The following is a 25889-nucleotide window of genomic DNA, read 5'->3' as shown; positions in this document are numbered from 1 at the left end:
TCGCTTCTCGCGAGACTTCCAATTACGGTAGTCCCCAAGTTGCAAGGTTGGTTCTCTGCCTGGGAACACTGGGGGGAGCGGGGAAAGTCACCAAAATCACCAGAACAGGTTGTTTAACCATCCAAATGATTTCTAGACAGTTTTATTAAGTTAAAAGAGTTACCAAGTTCTGCTTTAAATAAGGGCTGCACAGTTCCTAACAACAAACAAATGCATATAGGAACAAGAAAGAAGGTGCTTTTATATCTTCTTACATGAGTTCTGTTAGACTGGAGCAGTTCTGGATGATTTGGAGGGTCCAAACAGACCACATCTCACTTAGACAGTCCACTCTCATTTCAATCTTTTTCAGTTTAGATTTCAGTTCATAACAGAGAAAAGACAGTAATGCATCTGAATCTCCTCTGTGAATTTTCTGAGAAAAACTGGTCCAGTCGACGTCGATCAGCGCTGCGTGTGGAAAGGTGAGACTGAGTGATCGCAAAGATGCTCTTGGTTTTCCATACAGTGAAGTACTTAAGTGGATACTATACAAAAAAAATATATATATATATATATATATCAATGTTGTGTTTGTGTCTGTAAACCAACAAGTCCTTTCCTAGAAGAACTTTTTGTGATTTGTTTTATTTATTATGATCAATTGATTGTCTGCTGGGCACCAGTCATTATTTGCATCATTAGCAATAATCAAAGAAGCTAAAAAGTGTGATGCTTTATTGTTTGATCTGTTTTGGGTCACCAATTTAGCTGCATTATTATCACCATAACTAATCTGAGGGTATTAGATTGTCAGAACAAATAGGCCAGATAAATGTGAGATGTTTGCCAGGAAAAGGCTTGTGTACTGGTAGAACTATTATGCTATTGTGGTTATTGAACAAGGTGACAATATATCTGGTTATCCGAAATATAATCGTCATAATTATATTTTATAATTTTTTATGAACAGAAAAAAAAAACCAGTTAACTTTTTCTTCACCTGGATAGCTCTTTACTGATTGACAGATTAAGTAATAAAAAATGTCCAAATGGGAGGAGGACATCAAAGCTGCAAATCAAAGGACAAAAAATATTAATGAAACAAAAACACACTGAAGGATAATAGCTCATGTGTCCATAAAATACATTAAGTATATAAAATGTATTTTGAGCCATTACCAATGTGAGCACAGGGTCTGTCCTCTTGTGAGAGCACACATCAGTTCAACAAGATCAGAGTCTGATGAAACGTCTACACCCAAGCTATAAAATCAAATTCAGAAGACAGTACAGACTAAATAATCAAGTTAACTTGCAATAAAAAAACTACAAGTTTATAAAATGTATTAAATATTTATATGTATTCAGATACATTTAAATATTATAATAATAAATTCACAAGCAATCAATTAAAGTTGATGAACCAGTGATGGCATGAATATAAAAAACTAGAATGAATTCGACAGCTCCACAGAGTGGAACTGTTTTGGAACAAAGCACTTACCGTACTTTCTTAAACTTGTGGAGAACTGGCAGAATCATAAGCAACATTTCAGATGATAATCTGCATCCCAGAAGAGACAGATCTTCCATGCACTGACAGCACTGAGAGCAGTACAGCAGCGCCCAGCAATCTGTTCTTCTCACGACAGCAAAATATGCATCAATTCTATTCCAGGCTTCCATAGCTTCTTTCACAAAGTCCTCTTCATGAAGTTCATAGAGACAGTGAAGGAAAAAAAACGCTTTCTCCGAAAAGATTTGGTCATATTGAAGCTCTTTCAAAATCCATTCTTTTAGATGAGCCTGTGTTTTTGAATTAATAGAGAGACCATGTTTCTCAAGTGTGTGACTCACATCCTTATTCAGCAGACCACATGCAAACTGCACCACAGCTGCAAAGTGTGGAGGACGTATATCATGATCACTTGAGTTATCATCAGTAGAATATAGCTGTGTAAGCTTCCTCTGGGACTCTTCTTCATCCAGAAGGATATAGTACAGAGCGGTGAAGAACTCCTGAAAGCTGAGATGCATGAAACTGAACATCGTCTTCTGGTGGATTCCTTTCTTAAACAGGAACTTGCACAGGAATGGATTGCCAGCAGGGTCTGAAACAGTTTCATAAACAGTTTTCTCATCCAACAGGACTTGCTGTTCCAGCATCCCTCTCTCTGCCAGCTGACCCAGACTCCTCAGCAGGGCCGGGACGGACTGACTCAAACCCTGGCAGTGATGCTCCAGTAGAGTGGACACAAAGTTAGCGTAGATGGAGGTGGTGGTTTCGAGTCCACTTGTTACATCTGCACCACTTTTGAATCGTTCATTGATAGTTGTGCAGATGATCCAGCAGACGACAGGGATGCAACAGGCGGTGATGAGAGTTTCATTTGTCTTCACACATGTATAAGCCTCCCTGAAAAGCTCCTCATTCTGAAAGAACCTCTGGAAGTACTCCTCTACCCCCTTCTCAGAGAAGCCCATAATCTCAGAGAAACGCTGAGGTTCTTTGAGCAGTTCACTCAGTGTGTCTGTAGCTGTAGATCTGGAGGTGACCAGCAGGAAGGAATCTGGCAGGATTCGACACCTCAGCAGGTCACAGAGAACGACCACAGGTGGGGCTTTCTGAAGCGGATCAGTGTTCGGTGACATGTCATAAATGTCCTGTGTGAGTCTCAGCTCATCAAATCCATCAATGATGAAAAGCACCTTCTCTGGTGAATGCTGTAGTACCTGTGAAATCTGATCTGATGTTAACCTGCAGCTGCAGCTCAAGATCTCCACCAAACTCTTTTTGCCAGGAATGCTGTTTATTTCTTTACATTTTAAGTGAAACACAATATCAAACCGCTCTTTGTAGAGGTCACCAGATGCCCAGTCCATCATGATCTTCTGCACAGTGAAGGATTTCCCGTTCCCAGAATTTCCCTGCAGTATAACAGCAATAGGACTGTTCCCGTGACTATCTGGGTCGAACAGAGAGTTCAGATGGACGGAGTCATCACTGCTCCTGGCGCTGAGGACCTGCTGGAAGCTCTCTCCACTCGAGCAGATCTCTTCTTCTCTCTCTTTTGGATCTCTGTGTTTCTGAATGATCAGAGGTTGTGTGTAGCGCCCAGACAGCAGCACATGTTCACCAGAGTTATACTCGGTCACACACTGATACTCGCTGCAGATCAGCTTCTTATATTTTAAAATCATTGACCTTGTTGCTGCACACATAAAATAAGCAATTTTAAAAAATGGTTAGTGAACTAATTAACAATTAAAACAAATTATGATTCTAATACAGTAAGACATTTCAGAGGTGGAAGGTACAACATTCAAGACATATCAGATTTATCTATTACCCGAGGTTTGTGTTTTTTCAGAGGGTGGGCAATACGAAGTAAAACCTGCAGAAAATAAGACAAACTTTCTTTAAATGCCAATAAATTATAAATTGTCAACAGCTAAATCTAAAACATATACAGCATTAATATAATTGTATTAGCAAGTATCTGTTAGATCCTTTTTCTAATAGTACAATGAATACATTTTAGCACATGACCCGTGATTACACACACGAAAATACTCAATACATTATCAGAAAAATTATAATGGTCTACAGTGCCCTCCACAATTATTGAACCCCCTGGTAAATATGATCAAAATTGGCTGTAAAAAATAAATCTGCATCGATTATCCTTGTGATCTTTCATTCAAAAAATGTGAAAAATTCTAACCTTTCATTGAAGTAAAAGAATTGAAAGTGGGGGGAAATCACATTATGAAATAAATGTTTTTCTCCAAAACACGTTGGCCACAATTATTGAAACCCTTTTATTAAATACTTTTTGCAATCTCCTTTTGCCAAGATAACAGCTCTGAGTCTTCTTCTATAATGCCTGATGAGTTTGGAGAATAACTGACAAGAGATCAGAGATCATTCCTCCATACAGAATCTCTCCAGATCCTTCAGATTCCCAGATCCATGTTGGTGCTTCTCCTCTTCAGTTCAGCCCACTCATCAGGTCAGGGGACTGAGACGGTCATGGCAGAAGCTTCATTTTGTGCTCCGCAACAAATTTTTGTTTTGATTTTGATGTTTGTTTTGGATCGTTGTCCTGATGGAAGATCCAACCACGGCATATTATAAGATTTCTAGCAGAAGGCGTCAGGTTTTGATTTTTTATCTGTTGATATTTGATAGAATCCACAATGCCATGTATCTGAACAAGAAGTCCAGGACCTCCAGCAGAAAAATATGCCCACAACATTAAAGATCCAATGGTATATTAAATTGTACACATGGGGTACTTTTTATCATTGTGTTCACCAAACCCATCTGGTGGGTTTGCTGCCAAAAAGCTCTGTTTTAGTCTCATCTGACCACAGAACCCTGTGTTGTTTGAAGATCCAGTCGTGTCTGACAATTAAATTTGCTGGAATTTGTTTTTGGATGAGCGAGGAGGTTTTTTTTTAAACCCTCCCAAACAACATGTGGGGATGTAGGGGTTGTTTGATAATTTTTTTTTTTAGGCTTTCTGACCCTAAGACTCAACTAATCTCTGCAATTCTCCATCTGTGATCCTTGGAGAGTCTTTGGCCAGTCAAACTTTCATACTCGCCGTGCATTAAAGGAGAAGTTCACTTTCAAAAAAACTTTTGCTGATAATTTACTCACCCCCATGTCATCCAAGATGTCCATGTCTTTCTTTCTTCAGTCGCAAAGAAATTAAGGTTTTTGATGAAAACATTCCAGGATTTCCCCCCATGTAATGGATTCTATTGGGACCCAAACGGTAGAAGGTCCAAATGACAGTTTAAGTGCAGCTTCAAAGGGCTTTAAACGATACCAGATGATGAATAAGGGTCTTATCTAGCGAAACGATCGGTCATTTCCAAAATAAATAAAAAAGTTTAAGTTTTATAAGCACAAATGTTCGCCTTGCTCTGTTCTGTGATGCGCGTTCGTGACGTCACGTAATACGCAATTACGTTGAAAAGGTCACGCTTGAAAAATTTCTGTCCTGAAGAAAATGTTCTTTTTGGCTTTTTAATATTAAAACACCCAGGATACGCACACGAAATGGGCATTTTAAACGATAAACTGACACAAATACATTTGAAAATGTGTATATGGTCCTCCTCCTGAACATTTGTAAACACGTCAAGCGTGACCTTTTCAACGTAATTGCGTATTACGTGACGTCACGAACGCGCATCACAGAACAGAGCAAGGCGAGCGTTTGTGCTTATAAAACTTAAACTTTTTTATTTATTTTGGAAATGACCGATCGTTTCGCTAGATAAGACCCTTATTCATCGTCTGGTATCGTTTAAAGCCCTTTGAAGCTGCACTTAAACTGTCATTTGGACCTTCTACCGTTTGGGTCCCAATAGAATCCATTACATGGGGGGAAATCCTGGAATGTTTTCATCAAAAACCTTAATTTCTTTGCGACTGAAGAAAGAAAGACATGGACATCTTGGATGACATGGGGGTGAGTAAATTATCAGCAAAAGTTTTTTTGAAAGTGAACTTCTCCTTTAAGACAGTATAGACACACGTCCTTTTCCTGGCAGATTCATAACATCTTTAGTTGGTTATAACTTCTTAATTATTGCCCTGATGGTCAAAATGGGGATTTTCAATTCTTTAGCTATTGTCTTACAGCCACTTTCTAGTTTGTGATGCTCAACAATCTTTTGCTACGCATCAGAACTATATTCTGTGGTTTTACTCATTGTGATGGATGATTAAGGGGATTTGGCCTTTGTGTTTCCTCATATTTAAACTTCTGTGAAACACGAAGTCATAGCTGGACAGTTTCATGTTCCTAGTCACCCTGGTGTACTAAAAAAGGTAAATATTAATGGGAATATACTTCAGAGATATTTTACTCGTAAAAAATTCTAGGGGTTTCAATAATTGTGGCCAACATGTTTTGGAGAAAAACATTTATTTCATAATGTGATTTCCCCCCACTTTCAATTCTTTTACTTCAATGAAAGGTTAGAATTTTTCACATTTTTTGAATGAAAGATCACAAGGATAATCGATGCAGATTTATTTTTTACGGCCAATTTTGATCATATTTACCAGGGGGTTCAATAATTGTGGAGGGCACTGTATATTATTAGCATCTATGAATGTACAAAACATTTTTCTTACCAGGTGCATTATGTATGATGTGGACATTGCCTATTGTACTGTTATTGAGTACAGGAGCTGTAATATGGCCTCCACTTTGAGCTGCAGCGCTCACATTTGGCCCAGAGTGAGATGTGGAAATGTTCTTCTTACTGAGAAACTCTAGATAACGGGAAAAATTTTAGACACCCGTAATAACACTGTATTATTATTGTTGCTTCTTTTAGCCTTAAACCTCTAACGGTTAAAAAAATAAAACTGCATGCATTTTGTGGAAGATCATTTATTTTGGTTGTGCTTCGGCTCTGCGTGACTGTATATAAAAAAAGACCCTTCACAACAGATAATGCTTTACAATGAACTCTGTTAGAGAGCTACATATGGCAATTTATCTGTTCAATAAAATACCTCACTCACCCGTTGAGTAATAAAAAAAGCCATAATCTCTTGAATATATATATTTTTTTAATTGCTTCTAAATATTGACACTGAATGTACATTGAGCAACTGATATGCATTTATAATAGCAAGGATATGCAACCAAGTCGGGGTGGGGGCGATATGGAAAAAATATCATATCACGATTTTTTTTTCAGGAAAATCATGATTCATGATTTTATCACGATTCTTGTTGGTTTTACTATTTTGTGTCTGAGCATTACAGCCAAACTAATGTCCATATTTTAAAAACAAAGCCTTAGGTAACAAAATATAAAATAAAAAAGAATGGCAGACAGAAGCGAAGATAAAAATATTTTTCATTATTTTCTTTGTTATTAAATATTAAGATCAAAGATACACATTACACATACACAACTTACAAATAAAATAAACAGTGCTTTGTTTTCAGCTACAGTAGGTGTATTTAACAGTAGCATTGAAGAAAGTAATTAAATGAACAAATATGAAAATATAACAAAACAGACTTCACTGAATAAATTATACATTGATACTTAAAGCTACTATTAAAAGTTATCAGTCAAGAGCAGTGAGTGATTTTCTCTTTGCATTTTGTTGTTTTATTAACATTAAAGGGATAGTTCTCCTAAAAATTCTAATTGTCATAATTTACTCTCTCAGGTTGTTTTAAACTCGAATAAGTTTCTTTCTTCTGTTGAAAATAAAAGTTATTTGGAAGAATGTGGGTAAACAAACAGTTAATGTACCCCAGTGACTTCCATAGTATATTTTTCTCCTATATAGTCAATGGGGACCAGCTACTGTTTGGATAGCCACATTCTTCATAATATTAATATTAGAAAAATATTAGAAAATATTAGAAGGAAATTAATACAGGTTTGGAACAACATTTTTATTTTTGGGTGAACTATCCCTTTAAAGGGGTGGTTCAGGATTTTCGACATCGGACCTCATTTTCAAGTGAGCCTGGTTGTTATTCATCAGTGGAGACAGTTTTCAAAAAAAAATCATCCAGTCCTTACTTTTGGATAGTTCGCCTATGCTAGGCTAGGCGAGTCAACGGTGCCTGCCATTAAAAACAGTTTTACCCACTCCACAGTACACCAAAAGCAAATAAATTATAACGCCAGACTATCGATGTAAATGTCTGTCACGAGAATAATGTTAGAAATCAAACTACCCTTTCATCACATTGTCAGCGGCAGGTAAATACACTTGCGTGACAGTTATGTGGACCGTGGCTCTCTCGGTTTCCTAGGTAACCAAATATAACTCCGCCGCTGCTGTAGACTGCTTATAAATACAGGGAACAAATTATAACTAATGCAATGTGTTGAAAGGGTAGTTTCATTTGAAAAAAGACGGACTTTTTTTTCACAATCTCACAATTCTGACTTTATAACACTCAATTCTGACTTTATCTCCCAATTGCGTTTTATAAAGTCAGAATTGCGTGAAATAAAGTCGCAATTGCGTCTTATAAAGTCAGAATTCTGACTTTTTTTCTCGCAATTGCAACTTTATATCACGCAATTCTGACTTTATAATACGCAATTGCGACTTTTATATCTCGCAATTCTGACTTTATAACACGCAATTGTGACTTTATTTCACGCAATTCTGACTTTATATCTCGCAATTCTGAGAAATAAAGTCGCAATTATCATTTAATATTTTTTTTTTTTTTTTGTGGCGGAAACAAGCTTCCATAGCTTTCACTTTAGATATAACCGACTTTGTTTATGTAAACCTTGTGTGTATTTAACAGTATTAGCACATTAAGACTCGAAAGATAACTTAGTCCAGTATCCAGGCGCTGGTAGACAGGCATTTAGTGCATGTGAGCTTCACATGTTGCTACCATAGACTGTAAAAAATATGGACAAAGCGTCTGTGACGTCACCAATAGACTTTCTGAAGAACGGGTTTGAGGGGGGCAGGGATTTGTATTATTTTGAAGGTACCCCCGGGCGCCGCCATTGGCTAGCGGAACCCCACCTGCTGTTAGCATCCCATTGACTCCCATTCATTTTGGCGTCACTTTGACAGCGAATAACTTCACATCTGAGGCGTTTAAAGACTCCATTTGTCCATTATTTATTTCTAAAGAAACACGAAAGTGTATAAAAGGCTTCATTACCTTGTAGCTTAAGTTATGGCCCTGTAGAAGCAGTTTTTGTAAAAGTAGGCTAACGATTGCGTCACAGCCACGCGACTCTCTGTCGCACAGTAGGAAATTACCGTATGGACAGGAGGAGAAGCTCGCGGGCAATCGGGACGACATCGAGGCAAAATGACAAAATAATGAATCAGAACACCTACAAAAAGTTTCTCCTGCTCCAAGATCATGGACAGCTCCTACTCACACTCTCCGTCTCTGCGAGTTTCGGAAGGTAATGATTCAGATTGATCTTGGCACAGCTACTAGAAGACAGACGGTTTGCTCACGTCACATCTACGTCGTCGAGCTCAGTTTGAGTCTGCGCAGTACGCTGGACCCCCAGGAAGTAAGAGTTTCTAATTGGCTTCACTTTGTCTCCGTTGAATCCAATGGAGTCGCTGTGTCCATTTCTTTTACTGTCAATGGTTTGAAGCCGTTTATGGGGGGTATGGGCGGCGCCATCTTGGAAAATCATCGGAAATCCTAACCCCGCCCACCTTCTGACGCAGCGCGCGTCACTCAGCTCGCTCTGCTACTCCGGTTATCTTCTAGGCAACGAAATATGCTACGCGCTGAGAAACGCACACGTTAGAACAGCGCATCAGCACGAGAATTAAATGTTTAACCGACAAGGCATTAACTAAACCCCTGGTCAGAGCCTGACTCCACCCACTGGCAATATTTGAAAAATGCAAGAAAAGTGGGCAGATCCAGAGAATGTCTAATATGGCGAGAAGTTTCACTCTCAGTAGGGGAGCGCGGGGCACAAAGTAACGCTTTTTGACTTTCTCAGTTTGTGTAAATCTACTTATGGTTCAGAGTATTTTTTTCCCCCCACATTAATTTCCCACATGTCTAGTACAATTATGTGTTTTTGTTTTATTAATACAGTATATACTTTTTTCTTGATATACCCCGAAAGAATGGAAGTGAAATGTGACAACATGCCCCATAGGTGGGGTACATTGTAACATGTGTGGGGCACATTGTAACATAACATATGACAGCTTAAAATGTTATCTGATCTAATAAAAAAAATATACAAAACAAACTAAAATATTTTCTAAATAAAATACAATTAAAAAACTTTTTCATACAAAATAATGGCAATTTTTAATAATTAAATATAAACTAATTTTTGAGTTTTGACTACGAACGCATGAAAACAGCTATACAACATAGTTCAAAACAAATAAATAATTAGTAATTTCTGAACATTGACTCTCAGTCTTTATTCACCCTTTTCTCACGTTTTCTCAAAAAAAAAAAAAAAAGTATAGAATATAATGGCATATTTCTAATAGGGGCACATTGTAACGCAGTGTTACAACATGCCCCGCCTGCACAACTGGGATTCAAACCCTGCTAGTGTCTTCTGCTCGTTAGTGAAGCATTAAATAACTGTCTCAACTGTTAAATAACATCTTGGAGATTAAAATAATATCATTTTTGTCTTATTTTAAATAAACACAAAAAATAGAGATGAAAAATTAACTTAAGTAAGAAATTTACTTTTGCTATGGTTTAATAAATGTCTATGGATATCTTCAAAAAAAAATAATAATTTTGGCGGAATTTTTTTTTCTATATAGTGTTGATATGGCAACTAGTAAATACCAAGCGGCAACCTCCCCGTCTCTCTCTTGAAACCAACACGGAAGTGAGTTAAACTGCAATTCATTGACTGGCCGCTTGGCCTGGCTGCAGAAGTGAGTCAAATCTGTATCTCCCTCATGTTAAAATTACCAACTTTACAGCAGAAAAAAATATGTTTACAGCCTGGATCTCTATGTGGCTTTGGTCTATACAGCTAATTTTGCCCTTCATAACAACTGTGAGGGGGGTGAATTATTTTATAACTCGTCCGTTTAGTTGATTAATATTTAAATTTAAGGGTGTGGCCAGTGGCCACTTGAGTGTCAGTGCTAGCCGTTTGTCTGCTGTTACTAGCCGTCACTTCACCTCAGCAAATGTTGCTGCTGAACTTGCCATCTCTGCAGTGTTTGTGCTTTTTTTCGGGATTATTTCATACAATTTAATACTTGGGTACAAAGCCCACGTCTTTGGATTCCGTCGTTATCGTTCGAGAGAACAACCAGCGCTGTATTTCAGTTGTTTTCCTCCGTGAACCTGCACTAATGGATGTCTGACAATTTCGTTGCTTTTTGGGGTTTTCAAATTTAAAACGTCAATAAATACTCCTTCGTTCTGCTCTCACGGGACAGATGGATTATAATATGCTTATGTACCGTCAGATGAAATCCTGCAGGCGTCGGCGCTTTCTCCGTCCATGCAATAAATGCACATGAATGAGCGCGGATTTTCTAGCGCATTTACTTGCACTTCAAAGGCGATATATCTATGGTTTACCCCATTTGAGAGACGGCCAAAATCCGATTTTAAAATGGACTGAATAAGCTCTCTACGAACTTGAGCAATGCCGCGCTGACGGACCATGAAAGAGTGACGGACATGTATGCACATAAATCACTGTCACACACAAACACTCTCTAAGTAATACACAGTCTCACTTGTAGCCATGTCTTTTAACTATTATAATATTTCGAAGGGCAAAAATAGGAACGTTTAATTGGCTTTACATCATCAGCTAACTCGATCACATCGAGCTAGGTGATTTCAGATAGCCAGGCTCCTCAGCTCCACTCACGCCCCGCCTGTTTGCCTATTTTCTGTTATCCGGGAGTGACGCAAGGCCAAGATGGCGACGGCCGGCTCCGCCCACTTTAGGCTTCAAAAATGCTCTTCAGAAACCTACGGGTGACGTCACGGACACTACGTCCATATTTTTTTACAGTCTATGGTAAATACACAAAGTTTCGTCATCCTAGCATGTGCGGAAGTATTTAAAACAAGCGTGTTACAACTAACCCCGTGTTACGTTGTGCCCCGCGCTCCCCTACACTTCCGGCTTCTGAACTGGTTGCAGTTCCTCTCTGATTCCATATGAGGGCGCTCACAGGACGAGTGCAGAATGAATGGAGGTCTATGGCGCTATACCAATAAAAATCCACTTTTCTCAGGATATAATTTTTTGTCTAGTAATTTGAATGTTGTATTCGAAAGGAGATGCAAATAAATTACACATTGCTGGGTGTTAGATTTTTTTGAGTCACTTATTTGCTTTAAAAAGTCTTTTAAAGTGTCAATGAAGTCATACACACGTACGACCAGAGATACTGCTTTACGGCAATCCTTCACTCACTCTGGTGCGTTCGCGCTCTGCACTTTCTTTTCACTCGAGGCATCGACAACACAGCTGACACTAAACACACGTGCTAGAAGAGTTTTTGTTTTGTTTGTTTCTGGTCCCGCTGCGGATGCCACGATGCCATCAAGCTGTATCTCTGGTCGTAATCAGTCCTTCACTGACCAATCAGCGTTCATTAGCAGAATGCTAGCGTGTTATGGGCAGCAACAACTCAACCTGTAAGAAATCAAAAGGACATAAGTACTCGTTCATTCAACTTTCGACCTAAAACCCATGTTGAACTTGCAAAATCTACAATCAGATCTGAGATTTCTCAACGGCAATCGGGTGAAAGAGACAAATTTAGCTGTCTAGCCCCATAGACTCCCATTCATTTTGCACTCATGGCGATCGCCCCCAGTGGAACTCTAGTGGTACTACAACCAAAATTCGGTACAATAGAGCTTAATAGGGAGTGGGCAGGCTCTCCGTAGACGGGCTCTGGCAGACCTCAGCGGAGATAGAGGGGACGAACCGTGAGCGGGGTCGTACGTGCACCTGAGACCTGCTGTCAGACTCTCTAAAATGGAGAGTGACTCACAGGGTTGCAAGACGACGTGCATGCATCTGATGAGTTTTATCGAGTTGATGTCAATAGCGCGCGCTCTCTGTAGGCATTTTCATATTTTGCCGCTATGTTAAAAAATCCAGCAAAATGCGCCAGCGCGTTTGCCGACCCCAGAGGATTTCTCATTGGTTAGTGGCGTAAAGTCATGACGTGATTCTAACATGTTTTCATTTCCGATGTTCATCGCTGCATGGTGAGTACATTACAGTCAAGCTACTCTTTTATTTTACAATTTTTAATTCTGAAGTGGCATTTAGTGTGATGTTAATTGGTGTAAAAATGAGATCGTGTAGTGCTAACTTTACTCATCATATCACACAAATAACTAGGACAGCGTATGTCTGTGTGTGTGTGTGTGTGTGTGTGTGTGGTGTGTGTGCGCGCGCGCGTTTGCGTGGTGTCTGTGGTTTTGGTGGGATTAGGATATAGTGTTAAAACCATAGGTTAAAACAGAGGCCCTTAAAAAGAAATACAGTGGCAAAACTAAACCAGGAGAAGAAATATAGGATTTAAGAGTTAATAGTAATATACAAAGATATATTGTAGGATATTTTTTTCTATGAATACATTGATTAAATGTATTTTGATATTATTGTTATTAATATATATAAATATATATATAAATATAAGGTTATGAAAACCTTCAAGCTTTAAAACTATTTCAAACTTTTACGATAGGCTTTCTCAAGCCAAATTAAAGTTTGTGTTGACAAACTTTTTTAACTAGTTTGTTGTTCATAAACCAAATAAGTCTCTTAGGTATTTTACAGACAAAGCCAATAACACTCAAGCATATCTTGTCTAACATTTTCCTATAATATGTTTAAAATATATAACAAATACATTTCTTGTATGACTTTGTACTATGTTAATGCCTCTCTTTAAAATGATTCCATATTGTTTGTTCTGTATTTTATCTAAATTAGGTGTTGTGAACTGGAGTGCATTTTCCAGAAAATATAGGCAAGAGTTCCGGGTGCCCTACTCGCTGACCCTGTGCTTGCACTGCACTGAAGTATTCAAGCACTGCCCACCTGGGTCTGTGGGTGATGGCCGAACGGGAGGTCCTGCGGGGACTTTATTCTGAGAAGGAGGCTGAGGGCTATTGCTCGGTTGACTGTTTTTTTTTTTCAGGCTGAGTAGATTGTGTGTGAGTGTGCGTACGTGTGTGAGTGTGCGTACGTGTGTGAGTGTGCGTACGTGTGTGAGTGTACGTACGTGTTTGAGTGTACGTACGTGCGTGAGTGTGTGTGTGTACGTACGTGTGTGAGTGTGTGTGAGTGTACATACGTGTGTGAGTGTACGTACGTGTGTGAGTGTACGTACGTGTGTGAGTGTACGTACGTGTTTGAGTGTACGCTCGTGTGAGTGTACGTACGTACGTACGTGTGAGTATGTACGTGTGTGAGTGTGCGTACGTGTGTGAGTGTGTGTACGTGTGTGAGTGTACGTACGTGTTTGAGTGTGCGTACATGTGTGAGTGTGCGTACGTGTGTGAGTGTGCGTACGTGTGTGAGTGTGCGTACGTGTGTGAGTGTGCGTACGCGTACGTGTGTGAGTGTGCGTACGTGTGTCAGTGTACGTACGTGTGTGAGTGTACGTACGTGTGTGAGTGTACGTATGTGTTTGAGTGTGCGTACGTGTGTGAGTGTGAGTGTACGTACGTGTGTGAGTGTACGTACGTGTGTGAGTGAACGTGAGTGTACGTACGTGTGTGTGAGTGTACGTACGTGTGTGTGAGTGTACGTACGTGTGTGTGAGTGTACGTACGTGTGTGTGAGTGTACGTACGTGTGTGTGAGTGTACGTACGTGTGAGTGTACGTACGTACGTGTGAGTGTACGTACGTGTGAGTGTACGTACGTGTGTGTGTGAGAGTGTGAGTGAGTGTACGTACGTGTGTGAGTGTACGTACGTGTGTGTGTGTGTGTGTGTGTGTGTACGTGTGTGTGTGTGTACGTGCGCATGTGTGTGTACGCACATACGTGTGTGCACGTACGCGTCTGTGTGTATGTACGTATGTACGTACGCGTGTGTGTGTGTGTGTACGTACACGTCTGTCTGTGTATACGTATGCGTGTGTGTAGGTATGCGCGTGTGTGTGTGTAGGTACATGCGTGCATGTGTGTACGTACGTACGTACAAGTGTGTGTGTGTGTGTGTGTGTACGTACGCGTGTGTGTGTACGGTTGATGTATGTGATTATCTGTATGTGTGCATATCTCTTTTACACAATTATTTTTGTTTTGAAATAAAAGTTATCACTGGTTTGAGTTTTTTTTTTTGAGTTGGCATGCATAATATGGGATACAGACAGAGATTGACAATGTACTATATTTAGTTAGTTTAACTTAAAACTACTTTATTGGCATAAATGTTTTATAATAACCTAATGCACAAAAATAAACAAGAACTATTACAGAGGAATGATTAAAATAAAAAATATATAAGGTGCCATTAATGTTTACAGTAATTTTGTAACTTACACAGTGAAGTGCAACAGAATGTAAAAAAAAAACTCTGTAATTCCTTATGTTTACCTTAGATCAGACATAGTTAAAACTATGGATATATGCTCAACTACTTTTTGCTGCTTTCATTATTACTTGAGAATTGTTTTAATACTTTATCATTTTATTAAAGTATTATGTCAAATTTGCGCAAGCGTTTTTAAGACGCGTGATGTCACCACTTAACGCAAATACAACGCCTGCGCTGTCAGCGTGAGTTTGGCATGAGTTTCATGAGTTTTGAAACTGCGTGGCATGAGTTTTCAACCGCATTTCCTGTTTACCGTGGCGTCGACATCATTACTGTGCCACTAACCAATGAGAACCAGGTGCGGCCCCGCCTCGATCGACGCCATCACTTTGCCCCTAACCAATGAGAAGCGTTATGGGCGGGGCTGCACGATCTGCAGGCTGCAGCCAGGTGTACTTGCTTTTCATCGCGAGCTGTGTGAGAAGCCCATTTCCACCTCTATTGCGTTTCAAAAGCAATTCCGCGTAAAATGCAGGTTTCACACTCACGGTCTTCCAGGCCAAGTGCATGCAACCACTGGCGCCTAATTTCCAAGTCTGCTGGAAAGCTATGCAGTCCAACAGTGCTGTTGTAACCAGCAACACTACACCTACGTAGGTTTCTATATTCAACACTGGCCACTGCTACTAAATACAGATAAATCTACGCTAGCTCATCCAAGGGCGTGGTAGCTCATTTCAAGGGAGGGCGTGGTGAGCTGGAACCTGCTTACGTCATGTAGTACCGCAAACATCCAATAGGAAAATTCAACTGCAGTAGCCACTGTTCAACCTGAAGAGGGCAGCACTCAGACGTTTTTACACCATATATTGTAGCATTAAAACACTTTATACCCAAATGTCAAAAAAATTACTCGAATCAATGAACAGCACTAATAAGGCCCCATTCGTACAGATCATTAACTAAAAAAAGTTGGTTTAGGGTTTAGTTACCCTTTAACCGGTTAAAGCACATGCATATTATGAACTTTTGTGAACTAACATTTGATGTGAATATCAATATCAGAACAGCAACTGATAGAATGTACGATACTACGATTTTTCTTCAAAAGCAGATCGTGGAGACATTTTAATCATCCACGATCAAAAATCGTCATATTGCACACCCCTACAACCAAGTATGTGCCCATACTTTATTTGCTTATTCTATGTTCATACACTCAGAAGCTGTTCATTCATTTTCATTTTTTTTCTAGGTGCACCATTGCAGTGAGACATGTGGTTCATTTACAAGTATAATGACCCAGTCAACAATGAGTTCTTTGGTCAAGTGTCTGGATGCTTAAATTTAAGACAAAATCTATTTAAAAAAAAAAAAAAAAAAAGCTGCTGATGGGGCAGGACGCTGCAAAGCTCTCCGTCAGGAATTCGACCACAGATCCTGAAGGTTATAATCCCTTGAGATGTGTGTGTGTGCGATCTCTTTGTGTCTGATTAGATCTGTGCATGTGTGTGAAAGAGCGAGGGATTTCTTTGTATGATTAGGGTGATGTGTGAGTGTGCAGTACCTTTGTGTCTGATGAGGTATCTGCCAAGGACGATGAGGAGACAAAGCATGATGAAGACAATGACAGCAACCACTCCACCAATCACAGCATGGTCTACTCCTGAGGAGGTGGACATCGCTGTGGGGTCTGAGAAACGAACAGAGACAGGTAGATCGTCAAAGCCGTGCAGAGAGGACAATCAGAATGACAACAGATGTCTTAACAATACAGACCAGGCGAAATCAGAGAAGAGTTTGTGAGAGACTCAAAAGACTGAAAAACATACAACACTTATTTGACCCCAACTCGGGGGCGTTTTACCTCAGACATCAGCAATCGAGCTCAGAGTGGCAGTGCTGCTGAAGCTTTGAGGCCATAGTGACACTTTGTGGTGTGACCAAACGAAACGCAAGAGGTGTGCGGACAATATCACATTTTAAGTCATGTAATATCACCCTAATTGTATGTAGGGTAGGCTATATAGGGTTAACACCAGGGGCGGCTGGCCAATAGAGGGCGCTAGGGCGCCGCCCCCCCATGAGCCAGACCCTATTTTTTTACAGTCTATGGCCAGACCACAGTTTATGAGCCACACTCATTAAATAAATAAGTAAATACATACATAAATCATACATACAAATTGTCAGTATTTGTGTGTTTAAGATATTAAATACACCCAGTATATGTGAAAAATATGATAGAAATTAAAAATGTCTGCTTTTTCAACATGTATCCTCCACCTGCGTGCACGTCTCATCAGCTCTGGGGCGCTGGAGAAATGCCCCAGAGAGGCGGGTCTGTGGAGCACCTTAGCCAATTGCTGATTTAAGATACATGTTTGACATAAACTGTAGCCAATCAGCGAGCTCAAATCTATTCAGCTATGGGCGCTTCTGTTAGCGCCCCAAGCTGCAGTGCGCACTCATGCCCGCCTATCTCCATCAGACAGCTATCGGCCTGGCTAGCTGGATGCGGTCATGCTAATGCCTTGTTTTGTGATTACTTTTTAAAACAACAGGGACAGATCCAACATGGACAGTTAGCGAAGTGAGGGACCTTTCTGAGAAAGTAACTAAACTTTTTGAGTTAAATTTCAAATGCAAATGGAAAGTTTGTGCAATTTGTTTGTTTTTGTGTATGCTTCAGTCTTGTAATATGGCATTAAATAATTACTGACTTTTTCACAGAGCACTGGTATCATGCAGTTTGTTTTAAAGTGTGTTTGGGTGGTTAATACTAATAATTATTTGTAATATTATTATTATTTTTCGTTTTACAAAGATATGTAAAGGCAGTGGTTCTCAAACTGGGTTTGTGGTGGTTCTCAAGCCGTGAGGTGACAGAAGGGGGTGCGGGAACAAAATGCTGAATTTTGCCGTTCCTTTAATACTAACGTTAAGTTACCTCATCTTACAATACGATTTAAACTGAGCATGCATTTCTCTCAGGTTAAAGATTGCTGCCTCAGCAAATCGCGCTATACTGCCGTTCTCGACAATGTACGTTACCTTTGTAAAAGTAGGGATTTTTAAGTTAGCACTTACTAGCATGAAGAACAAATATAGACACAGGCTGTGCATGGAGATCGATATAATTCAAACTCTCTTCGATACAAAGACATACCCATGTGTGAGTTCCTGTTTAATGTTGATCACATTATATGAAGATCCACACGATTGCAAATGTGACATTGATTTTATACAACGGTTCAACAAACGAAATATATCTAGGCTAACGAATCTTTAGAGTCAATGATTCAATGATTAATTAATTCATAAATACAGCCACTTGCTTCGTTACTGAATGAATGACTCGATGACTCATCACCTACTGGCGGTTTTAATTTAATATTTAAAAGCATCACTTCGTTTTTACCATCATTGCATATTTATCTATTTAACTTTTTTTTTTTTTTATTCAAAGCATTATTTCTTTTATAAAGGTATTTGTAAAGGTAAAAATGCACTTGAAAAAATCGATTTATGATGTTTTATAAACAAAGTTCGGGAGGAGCACGTTCAAAAAATCAATCAATCAACCAATCTATCAATCATCTCATCAAACAATTACCATGTCTACCCTATCAGCATGAGAGGAAGCTTATATATATTCACTCTGTCAACTCACCTAACTTCCTTGACAGTTTCAGCATCCCTCCACCACCCCGACTCCTCACCCTTGGCTTGTTCTTTCACAGCCAGGAATACGGGGGGAGTACTCTGGGTTCGGGCCGAAAACCGAGCCCGGAGCCCTCTCCTCGGACAGCACGCCAAATACGCATTTATTCTATCTGACTTATTTGTAAGTGTGAACTAGTGAAAAGGGGGCAAATATTGTCCCTTACTGAAAAAGGTGTGACTGAAGAGTGGGGGTAAGCAGAAGGATATTAAAGCCTTTTGGGGTACAACCCTAAAAAGTTTGAGAACCACTGGGACTGGGTTAAGGAATAGAACAAAATAAACATCAAAGCACAATACACATACCAAGGGCAGAAAGTAGGCCTAATACTCCCACGGTTACCAGACTTTTAAAAACGGCTGATTATGACAGCCCCACCTAAGATATTTTTCACCAACCGCCACTGGTTAACACACATAACACACATGAACAGAAACTGCACTTTAATGGGTCTGATAGCAGACACTTGGACATGGAAGCACATGAAAGTATCCACTATTTAATAATGTAAATGCGGTGGATAGGGCTGATAAGAGCTTGCGTTTGGCTTGCGTTTATTGTCGATGAGACTCGCACACCAGCGCAGAACGCGGAGAGAAACCAGCGCACATTTCACTGACTCCTACGCAAGCATATTTATCAATGAGTTTGAAACATGACTCAATACACAGTTTACATTCGCGTTTCCTAATTTCGTATGCATATGTGACTCTGTGTTTGTGCGTGGATGGAACCACACGGAGAGCAGGTGGATGGTTACTCAAAGGGATAGTTCGCCCAAAAATGATATTAAACCCATGATTTAGCCTACTCACCCTCAAGCCGTTCGAGATGCGTATGTCAATTATTTTTCAGACGAACACATTTTTAATTATTTTAGAAAATGTCTTAGATCTTTCAGTAGTTATAATGTGAAGCTGCGGGGTCCATTGCTTCAAGTTCCAAAAATGTGCATGCATCCTTCACAAAAGTAATCCATCCGGCTCCAGGGGGATAAACGAAGGCCTTCTGAGGGTAATCCGTGCGGTTTTGTCGTAAAAATATACATATTTAAAACTTTATAAACGAAAATAACTGGTTTCCGGTAGCGGTTGACGCGCGTTCACGGAGATAGATGCTGGCGTATGACGTAGCGTAGGAATTGTCTTGAAGTAGAACGAACGTGACTGCGCAGCCAGAGAGCAGAGCAAAACAGAACTCTACGTTCGTTCTACGTCACGATGCTTCCTATCTCCATCCATCTCCGTGAACGCGCGTCGACCGCTACCGGAAGCCAGTTATTTTTGTTTATAAAGTTTTAAATATGTATATTTTTACGACAAAACCGCACGGATTACCCTCTTAGAAAGCCTTCGTTTATCCCCCTGGAGCCGGATGGAATACTTTTGTGAAGGATGCATGAACATTTTTGGAACTTGAAGCAGTGGACCCCATAACTTCACATTATAACCACTGAAAGATTTAACACATTTTCTAAAATAACTAAAAATGTGTTCGTCTGAAAAATGATTGACATATGCATCTCGAACGGCTTGAGGGTGAGTTTAATGGGTTTAATATCATTTTTGGGCGAACTATCCCTTCAAGACCTCTTTACTGAGCCTGAAACAGACAGACTGGGACAAACAGAACCAAAAGCTGGTTAAAGGACAGTGCATCACGCATCAATGTTGCTCATAGATCAGCAGCGAGAGATGTGAAACGTCTCTGGTTACTTTCGTAACCTCGGTTCCCTGAAAGGCAGGGAACGAGACATTACGGATGTCGTATATGGGAACTCCCTCCTTCTTCACATCTGCTGAAATCTTATCCAATTGACGCAAAATATGCAAATACTGACAAGACACCTGGCAGTATAAATTGCATAAACGCGCCAATTGCATCAGAATCACGAAAAACGCTAAAATCTGAAGCGAACACGGCGGCGAGCGTAATGTCTCGTTCCCTGCCTTTCAGGGAACCGAGGTTACAAAAGTAACCGGAGACGTTCCCTATCAAGGCGGAACTTCGACATTACGGATGTCGTATATGGGAACTGTATAGAATCCCGCCATGGAGCATAACATACCACTTGAGACTGACAGAACCCACAACCAATAACCGCCCTTCTGGGAATGCGATCATCTGATAGGGCGAAGCTGCCCAAAGCAAGCCCCTTACCCTGATAGGCCGAAACTGGCCAATAGCAAGCTCATCTAGACCCTGCTAGAATTTGCATATCCCAGGCAAAATAATAGGGAGAAGGATGCACTGACAGTTATTCAGGGCAACACAACTCAATCAGAGAACAAGTCAACGCATAGCGGCGACAGTGCATTAAGCATAACACAGTAACACAGATGACTCATGAGCAATGCGCAGAGTAGAACAACTGTAACTGTGTTAAAGGGAAACTTAACTCACCGAAAGCACTTGAGATGCTACAGAGAGTATATCCAACTTGTAAAATCTGGCGAACGTATTGTGAGAAGACCAGCCAGCCGCAAGGCATAAATCCTGAATAGACATAGCCTTGGCCCAAGCCCATGAAGAGGCAACCGCTCTTGTCGAATGGGCCTTGATGCTAAGGGGGCATTCCTCCCCCATGCGATCGTAAGCCAAAGCAATAGTGTCCACAATCCAGTGAGCAAGCCTCTGCTTCGAGACCCCCCGACCTTTGTTACACCCGCCAAAGCACACAAACAGCTGGTCCGATTGCCGAAAAGCGGCCGAGCGAGTAATGTACGTCCGTAACGCTCTGACCGGGCAAACAGGACTCTGAGCATCAGCGTCACTCGAGGCTGATGGCTCAGCAGATAAGGCAGGCAGGGAAACAACCTGAGCTCTGAACGGGGTATTGAGCGACTTAGGGACATACCCAGGTCTCGGTCTAAGAGTAACATTACAGTCTCCCGGTCCAAAGCGAATGCAGTCGTCGTTTATCGAGAATGCCTGTAAGTCTCCGACCCGCTTCGCTGAAGCGAGAGCTAGAAGTAGTGCCGTTTTTATGGAGAGTTCCTTGATCGCTACCGAGGCTAGGGGCTCGAACGGCGGAAGAGACAAAGCCTTCAAAACAAGAGACAAATCCCACGGCGGCACCGAAGGCGGTCACGCGGGGAATAATCACCTAGCTCCCTTAAGGAAACCGATCACATGTGCGTGCTTACCGATCGAGCGTCCGTCGCCCGGGGAGCGAAACGCTGCAATAGCGGCCACATACACCTTCAGAGTGGACGGTGAACTCCCGTTATCCATCCTGTGCTGAAGGAAGCGCAGGACATCCGACACGGAACAGTTCCCCGGGTCGATGTCGACATCCTGGCACCATTTAGAGAAAACACCCCATTTCAGAGCATACAAACGTCTGGTAGACGGCGCCCGCGCCTCGGCAATGGTGTTCAAAACCCGCGAGTGCAGCGCGTCCTGTCCGCTCAGCGAGCCCGCAGCGGCCACACGTGGAGGTTCCACAGCCCAGGGTTGGGATGCCAGATCGTGCCGCTCGCCTGGGACAAAAGGTCCCTCCTGAGAGGAATTTCCCATGGCATTCCCGCTAGTAATTCCTTCATGTCTGCAAACCAAGGCTGGTTTGGCCAGTTGGGAGCTACAAGGATCACTGACGCTTTTTCCTCCCTGATCTTGCACAACACCGTGGGCAGAATTTTCACCGGAGGAAAGGCATAGAGTCTGGTCTTCGGCCAGCGCGAAGTCAACGCGTTGCCCAGCGGGGAACGAGTCAGCGAGAAGAACGCCTGACAGTGCGTGTTCTCGACCGTGGCAAAGAGGTCGATCTCTGCTCTGCCGAAACGGTTCCAAATCCGTTGGACCGTCCCCGGGTGAAGCCTCCACTCTCCTTGAGGAATCCCGTTCCTCGACAGCATATCCGCCCCGCAGTTCAGGACACCGGGGATGTGCGCTGCTCTCACGGAGAGAAAGTGCCTGTCTGCCCATAGCAGGAGAGCCTCCGCCTGCTTGAAAAGGGCTTTGGAATGCACTCCGCCTTGGCAATTTATATAAGAAACCACAGACGTGTTGTCGGTCCGGATCAGCACGTGCCATTGTTCCAACTGAGACCGAAAAGCTAAGCTAAAAGGGCTAGGGAAACCGCCATGAGCTCTAAGCAGTTTATGTGCCACTTCTCCTGCAGTTCTGACCACTGACCCGAAGCGGGCTCGCCCAGGCAGACCGCTCCCCAGCCTGAGGTCGACGCATCCGTCAAAACCTCTATGCTTCGCGTCACGATGCCCAGGGGGACTCCTGAGCTGAATAATTCCGTGTTTTTCCACGGCGCCAGAGCGCGAACGCAGCTGTGGGTAACCGTAATACGCTTGTGGCCGGAGGACCACGCACTCGGAGGGACCCGATCTTTTAGCCAGAGTTGAAGCGGTCTCATATGCAGCAGACCCAGGTGACAAACTGAGGAAGCCGCTGCCATCCGTCCCAGTAGTCTCTGAAAATCTTTCAGCGGGACCGATCTGCCCAGTCTGAAGAGACCCAGAGATGATCTTAAAGCCTCGACTCGCTCCGGGGAGAGACGGGCTCGCATCCTCACCGAATCCAAACACACCCCCAGAAATGTAGTGGTTTGACTCGGCGTGAGCACACTCTTCTGGACGTTTAACCGCATCCCAAGCGTATTCAGATGGTGAAGCAGAGCTTCCACATGACCGATCAGCGTCTTTCGAGTGAGCGAGAATCAGCCAGTCGTCCAGGTAGTTTAGAATGCGCATTCCGCTCGACCTGAGGGGAGAAAGCGCAGCATCTACACATTTCCAAAATGTGCGGGGGGCTAGAGCCAGTCCAAACGGAAGCACCGAACTTCCTGTCTCAGGACATGGGCGTTTTGGGGCAAAGTCAATGAACTGAAGCATATACCCGTGCCGAATTATGTTCATTACTCACGGCGAAATGCCCGGAATAGCCGCCCACGCGGCTTGAAAGTGACTCAACGGGGCCGTGTCTAGATCAAGCGGCAACCTCCCCGTCTCTCTCTTGAAACCAACACGGAAGTGAGTTAAACTGCAATTCATTGACTGGCCGCTTGGCCTGGCTGCAGAAGTGAGTCAAATCTGTATCTCCCTCATGTTAAAATTACCAACTTTACAGCAGAAAAAAAATATGTTTACAGCCTGGATCTCTATGTGGCTTTGGTCTATACAGCTAATTTTGCCCTTCATAACAACTGTGAGGGGGGTGAATTATTTTATAACTCGTCCGTTTAGTTGATTAATATTTAAATTTAAGGGTGTGGCCAGTGGCCACTTGAGTGACAGATGGATTGCCGCTGTCAGTGCTAGCCGTTTGTCTGCTGTTACTAGCCGTCACTTCACCTCAGCAAATGTTGCTGCTGAACTTGCCATCTCTGCAGTGTTTGTGCTTTTTTTCGGGATTATTTCATACAATTTAATACTTGGGTACAAAGCCCACGTCTTTGGATTCCGTCGTTATCGTTCGAGAGAACAACCAGCGCTGTATTTCAGTTGTTTTCCTCCGTGAACCTGCACTAATGGATGTCTGACAATTTCGTTGCTTTTTGGGGTTTTCAAATTTAAAACGTCAATAAATACTCCTTCGTTCTGCTCTCACGGGACAGATGGATTATAATATGCTTATGTACCGTCAGATGAAATCCTGCAGGCGTCGGCGCTTTCTCCGTCCATGCAATAAATGCACATGAATGAGCGAGGATTTTCTAGCGCATTTACTTGCACTTCAAAGGCAATATATCTATGGTTTAACCCATTTGAGAGACGGCCAAAATCAGAATTTAAAATGGACTGAATAAGCTCTCTACGAACTTGAGCAATGCCGCGCTGACGGACCATGAAAGAGTGACGGACATGTATGCACATAAATCACTGTCACACACAAACACTCTCGAAGTAATACACAGTCTCACTTGTAGCCATGCCTTTTAACTATTATAATATTTCAAACGTTTAATTGGCTTTACATCATCAGCTAACTCGATCACGTCGAGCTAGGTGATTTCAGATAGCCAGGCCAGGCTCCTCAGCTCCACTCACGCCCCGCCTGTTTGCCTATTTTCTGTTATCCGGGAGTGACGCAAGGCCAAGATGGCGACAGCCGGCTCCGCCCACTTTAGGCTTCAAAAATGCTCTTCAGAAACCTACGGGTGACGTCACGGACACTACGTCCATATTTTTTTACAGTCTATGGTCTAGATCTGCGGTCATCGCCGCTGCCGGTGGGCTGTGAACGATTGGGGACCCCTCGCATCCGCCAGGTGGCCTTATAGGTATGAACCGCGACCCTGTGCTGCTCGCAGGCAGGACGGGAAACACGGTGTGAGGTGTAAGAGGGGGAAAGAGCTCTTTTTGTGAAGTGGTAGCATGCTTTATTGAACATATTTCGTTTGAACAGCAAACAACACTCACAACATTTAAACATTCATCGCTCAGCGAGGAACTCTGAGGGACGTTGAACATGAGAGCACGGCATTTGGGGGAGGGCCCTCCCTGGCACTCTCTCTCCCTCTTGCCCGGGCCGTCAGGACGACTGCTTGGGAGCCGAGGGGGGCACGTTGACTTTCCCTCTGCGCGGACTCCTCCGCTGGTTAAGCCTCTTTCTCCCGGGCCCCTGCCACTGCCCGCTCCGTCCCGCGCGAGCATCTGGTTCGGCGCGGGGTGCCGCTGGCTGACTGGCTGAGGGCTGTGGGCGACGCAAGGCAGACGATGAGCGGGAACGGTGCTGAGGTGGCGCTGCCCTGCGCGGGATGACGTGGCTCATGGCCTTCGCGCACTTTTGGGTCTCAGAGTAGCGCTCCGTCACCTTTTCCACGGCGTCCCCGAAAAGGCCGGCCTGGGTGATCGACGCGTTTAACAGCGTCTTCCTGTCTGCTTCCTTCACATCGGAGAGGGTGAGCCACAGGTGTCTGTGGAGGACCACGAGAAAACCCATAGCGCGTCCGACAGCCTGGGCGGAGCGTTTGGTCGCCATCAGGGCGAGGTCCGTCGCCGAGCGGAGGTCACGGATGACGCCAGCGTCGACTGAGGCGGTGTCATCGAGGGACTTAAGCAGTTTCGCCTGGAGGACCTGAAGAATAGCCATCGCGTGGAGGGCGGACACTGCTTCTCCTGCCGCTCCGTATGCCTTGTCAGCCTGATGAGCAGTGAACCTGCAGGGCTTGGACGGCAGGCTGCGGTCCGAGCCC

General features: G+C 42.5%; 1 protein-coding gene across 6 annotated transcripts in view; it reads right to left on the bottom strand.

Annotated features, from left to right (window-relative positions):
- Positions 1 to 25889, bottom strand: part of LOC311291579 (NACHT, LRR and PYD domains-containing protein 1 homolog) — a 52104-nt gene that overhangs the window by 5765 nt on the left and 20450 nt on the right. For 4 of the 6 annotated variants that reach the window (XM_084410664.1, XM_084410666.1, XM_084410665.1 and 1 more), the window contains 7 exons: positions 16583 to 16708; positions 6140 to 6280; positions 3333 to 3377; positions 1487 to 3194; positions 1162 to 1245; positions 983 to 1051; positions 255 to 527 (listed from right to left, as the gene is read on the bottom strand). In XM_084410664.1, the coding sequence (XP_084266790.1) occupies positions 255 to 527; positions 983 to 1051; positions 1162 to 1245; positions 1487 to 3194; positions 3333 to 3377; positions 6140 to 6280; positions 16583 to 16697 (2435 nt within the window). In that variant the 5' untranslated portion in view covers positions 16698 to 16708. The remainder of the gene's footprint in view (positions 1 to 254; positions 528 to 982; positions 1052 to 1161; positions 1246 to 1486; positions 3195 to 3332; positions 3378 to 6139; positions 6281 to 16582; positions 16709 to 25889) is intronic. The other 2 variants (XR_014627582.1, XR_014627583.1) reach the window with 1 other exon arrangement.

Source organism: Rutilus rutilus, assembly GCF_951802725.1.
Source record: "Rutilus rutilus genome assembly, chromosome: 6".
Taxonomy (NCBI): domain Eukaryota; kingdom Metazoa; phylum Chordata; class Actinopteri; order Cypriniformes; family Leuciscidae; genus Rutilus; species Rutilus rutilus.
This window is presented reverse-complemented; position numbering and strand designations above follow the sequence as displayed.